The 15,900-nt window shown below is 25.9% G+C and overlaps 1 protein-coding gene across 2 annotated transcripts; it reads left to right on the forward strand.

Moving 5' to 3' along the window:
* Nucleotides 1-77: 77 nt before the first annotated feature.
* LOC126908033 (N-acetylneuraminate 9-O-acetyltransferase) lies at nt 78-15,780 on the forward strand. Of its 2 annotated transcripts, XM_050689856.1 has the most exons (15): nt 78-301; nt 362-634; nt 700-796; nt 2,054-2,306; nt 2,373-2,492; nt 7,022-7,156; nt 9,784-10,019; nt 10,101-10,232; nt 10,294-10,442; nt 13,824-13,993; nt 14,465-14,701; nt 14,772-14,878; nt 14,980-15,196; nt 15,258-15,476; nt 15,540-15,780. In XM_050689856.1, the coding sequence occupies exons 2-15, from the start codon at nt 469-471 to the stop codon at nt 15,663-15,665; spliced, it is 2,364 nt and encodes a 787-aa protein (XP_050545813.1). In that variant the 5' UTR covers nt 78-301; nt 362-468; the 3' UTR covers nt 15,666-15,780. The 2 variants fall into 2 exon arrangements, with proteins under 2 accessions (XP_050545813.1, XP_050545814.1); XM_050689857.1 differs by lacking the exon at nt 14,465-14,701.
* The last annotated feature ends 120 nt before the right edge of the window (nt 15,781-15,900 follow it).

Here is a 15,900-nt window from a genome sequence, read left to right on the forward strand (position 1 = left end):
CGGTACTATAAAGACTATTTATCTAATAATACCTCAACCATATTAACAAGTGTTCACACATAATATTGATAAAAATGAATTAATATTGACTGGCAACATTGTTTAAACTAATTTTTATATTCTACAAACGGGATAATTTTTTTTTGAGAAGTGAATTGTTATTGTTACTGTACTAATGACTTAGTGCGCGGTACAAATATACAGAATTATTTATTGTAAAGAATTAATTATGTCTTGGTTACCTTATCGTTTGTTACAAATCACTGATGTCGCTACTATATTATTCATCAGTAGTGTAAAAGTAAATTATATTTTTTATATAATTTTAAGTATTTGAAGTTATTAAAGTTATATATTTTAGGTATAAGTTATATTTAATCATTAAAAATAAACTGTTGAAAAACTGAACAATATAATAAAATATAACAGTATTAATTACAAACAATGTGTCCATCACATTCATGAAAAATGTCTGATGACCATATATCGGATAATGTTCCATTGTTATATATTGAAAAAAAACAAATCTACAACGATTTTAATATTAAATTTAATTTGAAAAACACTAAAAAAATAGCATTATGTTGTGTGTTTTGGTTCATTGTTATACATTCATGTATACATTTATTTTATTGTAAGTTTTAATAAATTTTAATTATTCTATTTTGTAAATGAAAATTAGTACTTAATCAATTTTAGCCAGGGATTCATGCAAATGGCTTTTATCAGATGGTCGATACAAAGGTGACATGGGATGGCAGCCATATGGCTGCATGATGCATAAGTACAGTGAATTGTAAGTTTTTGTTAAATATCTTATGGCTTTATTAATACAAACATTTTAATATAATAAATGTTTTCGTTTTTGACACAATTATTTATGAGCAAATAAAATTGACATAATGTCTATTTTTTACTTTTTTCAATTTAAATTCATTATTATTAAAGCTTCTCTAGTTCTTTCCTTGGCTATACTATTAAATAAATCGAAAATAATTATAAACCTGAAGGAAAAAGAGGTAGAGTAAAACCAAAAAAGGGATAGAGGGATGTTATTTAATGTAATATGAGGACGTCTGATGTGAGCATAGATGATGTGGAACATCTTGTCAAGTGGAAGTTTAGGACCCCAAGTAGTTGGGATTAAGGCGGGGAAAAAGAAGAAGAATTAAAACCTGATATTTAGTACATTTTAAGGGAAAGTGTAGGTTGTCAAAAATTTGAAGGAACTAATTTTTTCCCTTAGATTTTTTTTTAAATAATATGTATTTTGTAGGAACTTATTTTCAAATGAAGCCCCCGCCTTTAAATATGATTTAAAATGTAACATAGTGCTATTAAAATTTATAAATTTTATATCAAATTAAAGAAAATTTTTATTTAACATTCTAAGTAACACATTCATATTATAAAAAAATTGATATTTAAAATCTTGTAAAGGCCTGAAAAGTCTAGTCTAGTTCTTTCCTTGATAAAAGAAAAAAGCTGAAATAGTATAATAACTTTTTTTTATCTATTAAAGATTTTATAGTATTAAATACAGATAAGCATTCATATTGTAAAATGAAGACGTAAATATTAATCATTTTTACTAACATTTATATTTAAAACTAAATAACATAACTACTAATTTAAATAGAAAACTTTAAGAAAAAATTAATATTTTTAAATTTAATCAGTTTTGTGTTAAAATAATTCTTGCATACTTTTAGACTATAATTAATATAGTCTAAAAGTATATTGTATAATATGTGTTAATTAGTTCAAAAGTTATTCAATTTGTCATATATTTATGACTCTACTAATATTTTAAATAATAGTTTCTTATCTCAGTAATAATGCTAAATATAGTATATAGAAAAATTAAACAAATAAATTTGACTTTTTTGAAAATAATTGAGATTGTGATAATGATAACAATTTGTTATTTACTTCCATTTCTCTCTTGTATACAATTTATACTTATAATATTTTGTTCTTTAACAATTTAATTTTAATTTATAATTTTTTTTAAGAAATATTTTTATTTATAGCCATTTTTATCTTATTTCAGAGATTGTAGTCGTTGTCTTCAGTACTTAGCATTTAGAGGCTACAAAAATCAATTTGTATTCATTGGTGATTCTAGGATGTTAGAAATGTATAATGCGTTCATACATACTATTGAACCAAATGCTCAATTAGTTCCAAATCCTAAGTCTCTATATGCCCTTGAATCTGATTATAATTTTCATGATAGCCGTTTAAAGTTAGATGTCAGTTTTATTTGGAGTCCTTATGTTATTGATTCCATGATTAAATTAAAAGTAAGATTTTTTTTTTTTATTTTAATTCTCTGTATCTTATATAAACTTATATTATATTTTGTTTAGAGCATTAACAATGACCCAAGAGTTATTGTAGCAGGTGGTGCAATTTGGTCTATTATTAATTCAAATGGATCAATTAATTCAGTGAAAGATTATGCTGCTAACTTAACTCAATTAATTAATGTAAGTAATATATAGAGAAATTTAACATATTTTGACTTATCAAGATTTATTTTTATTAAAATAAGTATCATATATGTGTGCTACTTTAAATTATATTATATAAGATGTTCAGTAAGTAAGGAAACAGCATAATTTCTAGTACTTTATATTTACTATTAAACATTACTATTTTTTTGGTTTTTTAAATGTTTAATAAATAGCTTCAGAGTTGTGTTATCAAAATTATAAAAACACTAGATCACAGATAATTTTCTCCTTTATAATTTGGTAAAAAATTTGGGACTCTAGCATCGATACAGATCAAATAAAGTAATCCCGCGCAAAACAGTTTTTATGCAAAATAATGAATTTTTTGTCTATTGACATGTGTCGGTCCCTAGTGGCATTTATAACGTGACGAATTTTTTGTTGAATGACGGTAACCGATTACCCTCACCCTTCAATTGCTACCTTGCCAACGATCAAAACTAGTTATTTTTATACTTTGTTATCGACAAATCAGGGTACCATTTAGCAGTCGCTTATCTGAATTTGTAAAATAATTGTTATTATTGACGGGTAATGAGACTTAAATTTTAACTTTACTGTGTTCATTTTTACACGTAAATAATAATGCAAATATAAAGAAAATATCTATTGATCGGAAATCTGTCAGAAATTTACGTGGAGTTTTATTTTGTACCATTAGAAAACATTCTTGTTATGAATATGAGTCCAAAGTATACATTATATCCGTGGGCAGCAGGACGGATCAACATCTTTTTGCAAAATCTTTATAGTAGTAGTAGTCTTTTTAGTAATTTAATTTGCGGGGAATGAGGGAATTTTTTTCAATTTTTAAGGGTAATGTCTTCTACTACATACGATTTGTGATCTTTTGACGTATTGATAAAAGAAATCGGTCCAGTGAAAGCTGAGAAAAAGTAGTGACAGACACAAAAAAAAAATAAATAAATAATAAACACATCATGGTAAAATTAATACCTTCTTAGCTTCGCATCGAAGCTAAAAGTGAAAAGAATGACAAAATTTACCGAATTTTAAATTTGTAATTTTTTTGGAGATTTGTGATTGGAGAGCTGAGAAAAAGTAGTGACAGACACAAAAAAAAAAAAAAAAAATAATAAACACATCATGGTAAAATTAATACCTNAAAAAAAAAAAAAAAAAAAAATACATCATTATCATATTATAATCTTATGATATTTTATTACAATTACAAATTCATTTTGTTTTATATTATGAGAGCTTTATCGCCTTTATCAATGAAAATAATATGTAACGCATAGCGTAACAGTCAATAGTAGAATGATGTGCTGCTCCAAAATAATATTAGACGGCCATACAGGTGTGCGGGTGCTATATGGAATGATGGACAGAGGGTGATTGAAGAGTTCGGTTGTAAAACATCTAAAAGCGCATTCTCTCGGTCATATCGTTGTTTCGTTTGGCCGTATAGTGTCCTCTTAATGGCCTCTCATGAAAGTTAATTTCTCTAGGTCTATTTGTGTATTTATAAAATAGATTTTTTGATTTAAAATTTCAATTTTTTTAGCTTTAATACGAAGTTGAGAAGGTATTTGTTTTACTATGATGTGTTTTTTTTTTTTGTGTCTGTTACCACTTTTTCTCAGCTCTCACCGAACCAATTTCTTTCAACGATATGTCAAAAGATTATAAATCGTATCTAGTCGAAGACATTACTCTCTAAAATTGAAAAAGTTTCATCGTTCCCCGTAAATGGAGGAAATTTAAAAAAAATTACAATTTTAAAAATCAGTAATTTTTGACATTTTTTTAATTTTTTTTGCTTAAAATTGCCATAACCTTTTTAAAAATAACCGAATGATGATATATATATTTTTTTTTATAGATACCTTAGGTATTTACCTATCATTTTATATATTTTTGTGAACATTTGACCCTTTACCAGCCCACAGGAAGGGTTTCAAAATGGTAAATTTTTAAATAAAAATGAAATGACATAAAAATGACTACCGTATTCAAAAATATACTATTTTTGTGTTAAAATTCTGGGTTTTGTATTTTATTTTATTTTAAAATACCTGACAAGGGGAGTACACTGATTTTCATAAATATTATATAAATAAAATTGATATAGCATAGAAAGTTAATCTTATTTAAATTTTTTTGCTTTTTTGAAGTCAAAAAAAAATAACTTTGAAATTTGAACTTGCTTAAATAGCCATTTTTTTCAGACGACGTTAGCGACGTACGGCTGTCAGGTCGGTAAAACTTGTGTTTTACAAGGGGTACAAGGTTTCAACCCGTGTATGGCAAAGCATTTTTTGCATTTTTTTCTTAATTCTTTTTAAGTTAGAAAAAATTTTCAACTGCTTTGATTTTTATCTCATTTATATTCAATAACTTTAATAATAAGTTCAAGAAACCCAAACTGTAGTCACCACTCACGAGAAGAAATTTCTTATTCATATTAAAATTATTTGACTATATTTTAAGTTTTAGCTTCGATGTAAAGCTGAGAAGATATTTTTTGTGGCTATCATTTTTTTTCTCTACTCTAACTTGATCTACTTTTTTCAACGATACATCAAATGACTACAATTCGTATCTAGTTGAAGATATTACCCTCAAAAATTGAAAAAAAATGCTAATTTATCAATTAAATAGTTATCCCATGTTCTCCATGCAGACAATTAAAATCATTCATTTCTAATGTTTTCAAAATATTTATTGGCGAATCAAGTTTGGTTTCAAATACAAAATTAAATCATTTTACTTAGTAATTTAATACTTTTTTTATTCTATTTGTGTGTGCTACTACTAGACTGTAATATTCCAAATTTATTGGTAACATGTTGCTATATAAATCATTTCTAAAAAAAATTATTGTTAGTTTCTCCTGAATTAACAATGAATTTTTACAATGATAATGAAATTTTATAATACACTCTATTGAGTAGTTCTTATTAACAACTTTTTTTTTATTGATTCATTAAAATTAATTATGTTCAAATTTCCATTGTAGAATCTTTTTAAACACCAAAAGTTATTAGGAAATGATTACTATTATTTCTATTTAAGTTATCTATTACGTTAAAAATGCAAAAAAATATTGAGCTACTCTGATAAATTTACTATAAATAGTAATTATAAAACTTCCTAACTGCATATTAATCTTAACGATACAATTTTTTTAATTCTCATAAAATTTTCTATTTAATGATGTCAATTTCAAACTTGCAATTGAGCTAAAAGTTTTGTAAAATAAATAAAAAAATTTTTATTATAAACATTCAAAAAAATCTACTTTAAATGATCAAAAAAATAGGTTAAATATGTCATTTTCCTTATTTTTAACATATTAATAATCAAAATCAGTATTAATTTAAAACAATAATTTTTGTTCTTAATTTTTTTTTTTTTATATGTAAATACTTATTTTTTAATATTAAGTAATAATATTAAAACTTAGAAGTAATAAAAAATGTTTAATTCCACATTTGAAAACATCACGGAAAGTTGATTTAGAAAAGTATATTTTTGTTTCTGATGGAAGTTCCTTGTAGTCTAGTGTATTTATTCATAAGTAACAAAATTTTTTTATTAAAAAGTATTGCATCAATCGCTTTAAATTTTTATACGCGTTAAAAGTATATGAATATACAACTCCTTTTTATTTTTAATCATCTATACTTGTTCCAACTATGCCACGTCCATACTGTGCCGCAACCCCATTGTGTTACCGTTTTTTTTTTTTATTTAAAAGTGCCGTAACTTTTTTAAAAATGACCTAATCAATATAATTTTTTTTTATAGGTGTGTGATGTCTTTACCTATCATTTGTTACTTTTTTTCAATATAAATCTGACCCTTAACCTGCCCACAGGAGATATTTAAAATGAAAACTTTTTCACAAAAAATTACTATTGAAAGTGTTCCGGGAGGTCTAAAACTTTAATATATATCTTAAATTAAAGCTAATGTAATATACTTTATTATGGAAAACAAAATTTTGGACTTTATTTTATCTTAATGGTGAAAATAGTTACCAAATGCTATTTGAACTTTATAATGCTATAACTTATTGAAAAGTGTATGGATCAATACAATTTTATTATGAGAAATAATATTTATATCCCTCTTATATTCGACATACTTTTTTTTTTAAATAACACCATTTCTCTTTATATATTTATTTATTTAAATATTATACTTATAAATCATAAAACTTGTAATCAGGCTTTTGTAGCTTTTGAAATAATCCACCAATTTTTTAAAATTAAACTATCTACAGATTTGCATCAAAGCGTTTTTTATGATAGTGATTTTAATCACTGTCAGATATCATTATACTTGACCCAGCTATGTTACGTCACCACTGTGCCGTGACCCCCCTATGCTGGGTTTTTTTGTCAAATGGATGTCAACATTCTTGGTGTTCACATATGATTTAAAAAATATAAAATATTAAAATTCCTATTGAAATTACAACAAAAGTTGTCTGTCCTGCATATATGTTTGTTTTAATATATTTTATTTTGCAGCCATTCAACGAAATATCATCTAAATCTACTATATTATGGGTATTGCAAGAACCTGTTGAAGAAAGTAAATTAGATAATTCATTAAAAATTGTTACAAACAAATTAATTGATTTATATAATGAAGTAGCAATGGACGTGAGTAAAAATTTAATTTGATACTTACAAAAAAAAAAGGTCCAGTAAGGAAATAATAATATTTTAAGTGTTTTTAATTTTTATACAAAGATTTAAATGTTTATGCCTTAACTGAAATTGGTGGCTAGATTAATACCCTTTAAAAGAAAGAATAAGGATATGATTGATGAGCATAATGTCTTTTTAACACGCTTATATTAGTTTCACTTGTATGTGTGATGTGTGTTTGTAACTTTCCATGTGGCATGTGTTATTATTCTCGCGTATCCCGTCGTCTAGACTAGACGTTTTAACGCATTCACCCCACCCCGCTCACCAATCGCCGGCAACACTAATCCTGTATAATTTTATATTTTTGGTTTTCGTACCCGTACACAAATTATAAACAAATTTTTATTTTGACTGACCAATACCACCTGCATGTAATGCACCTTACGTATATATATTTATATATTCCTATCGCCGCTGCCGCCGTTTATACCTTAGGTATAACGTCCCCCCCCAAAAAACAAGGCTATACCTAGTGCATGATATGTTTACGTACTTATGTCGCTTTACATGTATATATATATTCTAATTACTATTAAAAATATATATTAACACGCTTTATTCTCATTAAGAGATATAGTGTGTATTCATTCCGATTACAAAGGATGATTCCCGTATCGTCATTTTTCGTCACTACCTCCATGTTCCAGGAGTGGGTAATTCACGCGCCTGCTGCTTTCCTTGGATGTAGTAGCCGTTTCTCAGCCTCCCTCCCCGGAATCGAACTCTGATTTCCCGTTACCCATTACAACCATGATATTGATAGCAACTACTATCATAACATCAAATTAAAAAGTTTAAAATAATTTTTAAAATAAGCTTAAAACAATAATGAACGAAAAATACTAGTATTATTGTGATAAAAGCATGGGTGCTTTGTGTCATATTTTTTGTATATTGATCGCCCGACGCTTTTTTTCACAATACTAGTATTTTTTGTTCATTATTGTTGTAAGCTTATTTTAAAAATTATTTTAAACTTTTTAGTTTGATATACTTTAAAAGCGTGTTTTTTTAGTTTTTTTAAACAATATTTATTGCTTTACTGAACTACTAGTGCATTATAAAAAAAAATCATCTTAGGCAATTTTTTTGTAGAAATTTTTCCATTATTTGATTTTAATTTTAAATTGTTAATTATGAAAACATTGATATTAAATTAATGAGATAATTTATTATAATAAGGTTAAAAAAATATTATATTTTTTATATATTATAACAGAATTTTTATTCATAAAAATATTGATGGTAAATTATTATCCTTATCTTATATTAAAAAGTGAACTTTTATAAATATACAAGATACACATTTATGGTTTTGGAACAATACTTGCTAAATTGTAAATTTACTTATAAATTGTAGTTTTCAATTAAATTTTAAAAATTTTTTCTAAATATCTTAAAAATTCAAAATATTGATGTAATGTTTGTTGGCAGACTCCAAAATTTTTATTTTAACTAAATTTAGTTGTATTTTTTTTTAATGAGAAAAACTAAAAATATTATTCACATTGTTTATAATTATGAATTAATACATTATTTGTATAAATATTTGTCACTTAGTATTACATTGATAATTAAGGGTAGCCAACCCCAAGTAGTTGGGATTAAGGCGAGCAAGAAGAAGAAGATATAATTTCAAATTAATCATAACATATGAGTGTGTTTTATTATTCTTGTGGATACAAAGCTAATGGTGGTTTTTATGTTCTTTTAATATTTGAATATAAAATTTATTTTATAGCTAAGGAGTTATTCTTGTTTTATAACTCATTATATGAGACAAGACAAATCAATTTCATTCATTTTTCTTTATGCATTAAGAAGAATATATAATGAATAGTATGTGATCAAAATCCTTTAAAAAGTACAATTTTCATTAAATAACTAAGTTGTCATATGAATTTCATAAGCAGTTGTGTTCTTTTAATTCATTCATAATTACACTCTGAATTAAATTATATTACAACTAGGATAATTTATTGTAATTAATATTTTCATTATTTTTCAATCAAATATTTGCTATTTTTAAATAAATAGAAATTTTATTTCCTTATTAAAGTTTTTAAAAAAATGTACTTTTCTTAATGGCTTATAAATGAGTTAAATTTAAAAAATAATCATTTTAAATTTCGTATTTCAATTTGTCTTTATGCATACATGGTGAAATACTGTAAATAAGTATTAATGATTTAATCTAGTAACATACTTTTCTCAATTATCAATCATGAAATAATTTCAATATCCATCCCTTATAACTTATAGGAATATTAATTAATTATTTTTTAAATGGGAACACATAATTAACAAACTAATTTATTAAATAATGATCAAATTAAGAAATGACTGAAATAACAATATAAGAAATAACAACTTTTGAACAAGTATTTTAGAAATTATTGACATCTTGATACTTAGATAAAAGGAAGAGTACGGATGAGAAATAATTAGTGACAAAAATACAGTATCTTCATCATATATCCAATCATTACTTAAAATTGTTAATAACTTTATTAATTAAAAAAAAATTCTTTTAATATAGAGTCAAAACAGCTTTATAATTACATGATACTTTTTAGGTTTTAAGTCAAAGTATTGCTGAAATGTGGTGGAGTTCAAGGCTAGTCTCGCAGGGTGGAATAAATGATAGTCCAGATGGTTTACACTCCAGCAATGAATCTCTCAGGCTAAGAGCTCAAATATTATTAAACTTTTATTGTAATGATCATATGAATTTCAACGATGGTACATGTTGTTCAAGTACTGAACCTCTTACTACTTTACAGGCCTATGTTTTCTTAGCATTTATTGTTTGGTTTGTAATATTATAATTAATAATCAAAATTATTATTTTAACTTTCTTGTTGAAAATAAATGTATGATTTTTATTTTACAGTATGTTCATAGGGATTTTAATGGAGATAAGATACTGTCGATATAGACTTTCAAAAAATGATGTATCTTATGTTTTAATGACATCTTTATCCAAATTAGGTATTATCATGATGTACTTCTACCTATGTGACAGGTGTTATTCCATAATTTTTTTATTATATTTATTGACAATTTGACATAAGTATTATTTTTAGAACAAACTTTTTTATGAAAGAAAACAAATATTATTCAGATGCTAGTTTTTGGTTACCTGTTGGATATGTGTTTGTATTAGGCTTATTTTTTACTGAAGAAAGCAGGTATACAAAATTACTTCATCGAGATCAAACTGATGAGTGGAAAGGTAAACTAGTTATTTTTTCATTATGTAATTGACAAATAAAAATACATATACATTAATATCATTAAAAAATGTATATTCTCCTTAGGAGTTTGTGTAAATATAATTTACACGATTAGTAGAAGTATTGAAGTGGAGAATAGTTAATATTTTTTGTGTGCAGAAAACTAATTGGAAGGGAGGGAAATAGGTGAGGGTTATAAAATAATATACTCAGGTAAGTCTAGTACAAAGAATGGTGTAGGGATAATGGATGAGGAGATGAAAAGTAAAGTCGTAGAAGTAGCTAGGAAAAGTGAAAGAATTATAGTCGTAAAATTGATATTGGAGGATAAAGTGCTGAATGTAAATAGTAGGATGTGATGAAATAGACACAGAAGTGTTTCGGTGAGAGATGGATGAGGTGATGCAAGGGGTACCTGGCAATGAGGATGCGGTGATAGGTGAAGATATGAATGAACATGTAGGTAATGAGAGGAGAGGATATGAAACAGTACATGGAGGGTATGGTTTTAGTGCGTAGAATGAGGCTGGAGAAAGAATCCTGGATATCGCAATATTGTATAATCTTGCTGTGGTTAATACTTATTTTAGAAAGAGGGAAGAACATTATAAAACTTATAAGAGTGGGAGGAATAGATCACAGATTGATTATTTTATGTGGAAAAGAAAGAGCGTAAAGTGAGTATAAGATTGTAAAGTTATACCAGGTGAGAGTGTTACTACACAACATACACTGATGGTAATGGAGTTGTGGTGAACCGGAAAGAAAATATACAAAAATAGAAAGAACACGGAAGAAAAATCGAAGATCCGGTGGTGGAAATTGAAAGGAGAAAATGAAAAAGAGTTTGTAAAAGAGAGGACGGCATTGAATGACAAGGAAGAAAAAAATGATGTGTGGAATAGATTTGCTAGTTGTGTAAAGAAAACTGCAAAGGAGCTTGTTGGTGAGAGTAGGAGTAGGAGTAGGATGTTAGGAAACAAGGAAACCTGGTGGTGGGATAAGGATGTTCAAAAAATCATAGAAAGTAACAAAAGCAATTCAAAGTATAGCAGAATAGCAAAAGGAGAGAAGATTAGATGGAGTAAAACGCTTGTGCAAAGAAGCCAAGTGTGCAGTAAATAAGGTGAAGTTTAAGAGGTATGATAGGCTAGGAACAAATAAAGGCGAGAAAGAAATCTATAAACTTGCAAAGGTAAGAAAGAAAAGGTCTAAAGATTATCATTATATAAGTGTATAAAAAGTGTTGATAATAAGGTACTCTCAAATGATGATGATGTGAAAAAAAGGTGGAAAGAATATTTTGAAAAATTACAGAATGAAGAGTACCCTCGTTAATAGTTATTACATTTTGTCTTTCGTTCCAATGTTGATCATTTTTAAAACAAATCATTAGTCATAATTCTTTTTATAAATTTTAGATAAAAATAAAATTTGATAACTAAGTTCAATTGCCTTGTATTGATAAGGATACAAACCTGGTAATAGAGTTTCTATCAAACAATAAACAGAATGGACACTGATAAAAATTTATATAGTCTATATAGAAAGGTGATTAGAATCAGTCCGCTATTTTTATTTAGGTAAATCAGTATTACCACTTTTCAACACTACAACTGTGTATACCTTTTACAAAATGTAAAATAACAATTTTAATTATGGTACTTATGATTTTTTTTTATTACTTTTGAACGTGTACAACTCTACATAAATATTTAAATAATATAATAATACGATGATTCAATTTAATAAAATAAAAACACAATAAATGATTCGTGTTCAATTAGATTATATATTTTTTAAATATTTCATACAAAAACTTCTACATTTTTTTTTATTAATTTTGAATAAATTGCCTTATAAAATATATCATAGTAAGATTAATACTTTCTCAATTTTCCATCGAAGCTAAAACAAAAAAGAATCAATTATCAGAATAATGAAGTTTCAATGTTAGGCGGTGTTGACATAAGGTGGTTGAAGGAACTTTTAAATAAAATCTTATTAGAAGGGAAAATTCCAAATGAATGGAGGAATAGTATTGTGGTGCCGATATTTAAAGGTAAAGGTGACATACAGGAGTGTGGAAATTTTAGAGGCATAAAGCTTATGAGTCATAGTATGAAAATTTGTGAAAAGGTAATAGATAAGAGTATAAGAAATGGGACAACGTTATCTAAAAACCAGTTTGGATTTATGCCTGGTAAGTCAACAATGGAACCAGTATTTTGTATGAAGCAACTAATAGAAAAGTTTAGGGAAAAGAAGAAAAAGCTGTGTATGGTATTTATAGATTTGGAGAAAGCGTACAATAGAGTACTAGAGAGGTTTTAAAGTGGGAATTAATGAGAAAAGCAGTCCCAAAAAAGTACTTTAATATAATAGAGGATATGTATGATGACATTTGTACTAGGGTAAAAAATGCAGGAGGAGTAACAGAAGGTTTTTAGGGTAAGGGTAAGAGTGCACCATGGTTCTGCCTTAAGCCCTTATTTATTCTCTATAGTGATGGATAAATTACTAGAGAAATACAAGGAGAGGTACCGTGGTGCATGTTGTTGATATAGTGTTAATAGGAGAAAATAGGGAGGAAGTAGAAAGAAAAGGATAGAAAAAGAGATGGGGGGGTGTTATTTAATGCGATATGAGGAGGGCTGATGTGAGTGTAGATGATGAGGATGATCTTGTCAAATGGAAGTTTAGGATCCCGAGTAGTTGGGATAAGACAAGGAAAAAGAAGTAGAAGTACAGAATAATTTAATACACGAACAACAGAATAAAATAAGAAGAAGAATAATTTGTATTTTTTTAAGTCGTAGAATGTAGGATACAATTATCTTTTGAAAAAATCATAGTTTAGATTTAAAATATAAAACAAAATGTTACTTTGTTTTATATTATCATTGTTAGCAATGATAATATATAGCAAAAAAGGAGTTGGAGTTGTAAAAAATGAATTGGTTGTGTTACACTCTTATATCTTGAATTAAATATATTGTATATAAATTTGAGAAGTAAAAATTTAATGTTTAAACTATTATATGACATTATAAAAGATATAATAGGTAAGAGAAAATTGTAAAAAATATTTTAAACTACTCTCTTAAAAAAAAAAAAAAAAAGCACCATGTTCTCATTGCAGAAGACATCGGAAACCAATGCACTTAAATTTCCCCAGGATATACCAATGGTATTCACCAACCTAACGTTGTAAAAAAAAAAAAAAAAAAAAATAGTTTAAATTATATATAATATGGAAGTGTTCATTTTAAAATATTTATTCATTAACCTTATTCAAATTTAAAAATTATGTTACATATATTTTAAACATGATTTTTTTTATATATATTTTTTTATAAGCGTATGAACACATTTTTTAGGGTGGATGCAGTTAGTTATATTAATATATCACTTAACTGGAGCTAATATAAAAATTTCTATTTCAAATCATGTCCAAACTTTAATTGCAGCATATCTATTTCTAACTGGGTTTGGACACTTTTGTTATATTTGGCATAAAAATGATGTTGGTTTAACTCGCTATTTTCAAGTAAGTTTACTAATAAATTTGGTGCAAATATTACTCTTGACAAATTATTTTATTACTCTCCTTTATCATTCTCTTGTCTTGTGTGTATGTTAAACTACTGGACGGAGAACTGATAAAGGTGAGTGGTAAAAAGTTAGAAATTAATTAAAAGTTATTTTATCAATTGCAATCTTTAAGTATTTCATTGTTTTAATATTTATTGTAATTAATTTTTTATTGAAAATTTTTAATAAACTTTGTTTTGTAGTGTTTTAGCTATTTCCTAATATTCAACATTTAATAAATAAAAATCTGATATTGCTTAACATTATTTTGGTCCTAGAGTACATTTTTTTTTTTTAACCAATATTATATTATACTGCTTAAGGAAATACATTTGCAATTTTTGGAATTCCTTTAAACTATAATTTGATTTTCTAATTTTGTTTTGATATGCTTACAGATTATTAAAAATGAAATTTATTTTTTTAGGTCTTATTTAGATTAAATATGTTGACTATAGTACTGTGTATTTGTATGAATCGACCATATCAGTTTTATTTTTATATACCTTTAGTGTCATTTTGGTTTACTATTCTTTATTTATTACTATTATGTCCACCTCGTGTAACTGCAGCTTCATCAGAAACTAGACCTACACAATATTTATACATAATTTTTAAAATATTGGTTCTCCTCATTTTCATTATAATTTTATACATGTCAGAAGTATGTTAAATAATTTCAAGATGTGCCATATAATAGTAATATTCAATTTTTGTAATGTTTTTTTCTAAAGGTGTTTTTTGATAAAATATTTCTCATGCGACCTTGGAAAGCATTATTTGTTACAACTGATGATGACATACATGAATGGTGGATTCGTTGGCAACTTAATCGCTTTAGGTAATTTCCAAATACTTTTGTTTAATATTTTTTTTGCTTTATATAAATTATATTAACATTAAGTATAAAATATTCAAATAATTTAAATATTTGTTTTTCAGTATTATGTATGGAATCATAATAAGTTTTATTATAATCTTAATTCAACGATACAATTTTATTGATGATAACAATCATAGTAATTTAGTATCTCCTCGTTTAGCTGTATTTTCTTCTATACTAGCTCTTATTGGACTAACAGCATCAACAGCTTATAATATTTTATGTCAAAATCAAACAGAATGCTCAGAATTTTTGTCTTATACATCAATTATTCCCGTTAGTAATGCTTATTTTTTAAAAAAAATATTTTCATTTATTTATTTTATATTCTTTTTAGATACTAAGCTACATTATTATTAGGAATATGTCAGGAATCCTAAGAACAAAATTTTCTAGTTTATTTGCGTGGTTTGGCAGAATATCTCTTGAGTTAATGGTTTGCCAGTGTCATATTTGGTTAGCAGCTGATACCCATGGTGTATTGGTATTATTACCAGGCTACCCAGTTCTTAATGGTCTTATAGTATCCTTTATTTTTATTTGTATTTGTCATGAGGTACGTTTTATGAAATTATATTTAAATGCATAAATGATTTATTTATCTAACTTTTATTCACAGTTACATGAGATTACCACAAAATTAACACCTTTGGCTGTTCCTACTGAACATAAGGACTTGTTCCGCAATCTAATTTGTTTTATTTTACTGTTAATACCTCTAGGAGCAAGTGATGGTATGTTTTAATTCAATTTTTGAGCTATACATATCACATAATTTTGAATATGTGATTATTGTATGACTATGCTTTAACAAAATGTGATTTAGATACTTATATTTATTTATTTTAGTATATATTTTGTTATAATTTATGAATAATTTAATATTTGTTATAATTATTTTTTTACTTAAAAATGCCTAAATATATTATAAATAAAAAGTAGTGATTTCTACTTCAATATCAAAAATTTGATAAATAAAT

The sequence above is a fragment of the Daktulosphaira vitifoliae genome, unplaced genomic scaffold (assembly GCF_025091365.1).
Source record: "Daktulosphaira vitifoliae isolate Bord-2020 unplaced genomic scaffold, ASM2509136v1 Scaffold_5, whole genome shotgun sequence".
NCBI classification, from domain to species: Eukaryota; Metazoa; Arthropoda; class Insecta; order Hemiptera; family Phylloxeridae; genus Daktulosphaira; species Daktulosphaira vitifoliae.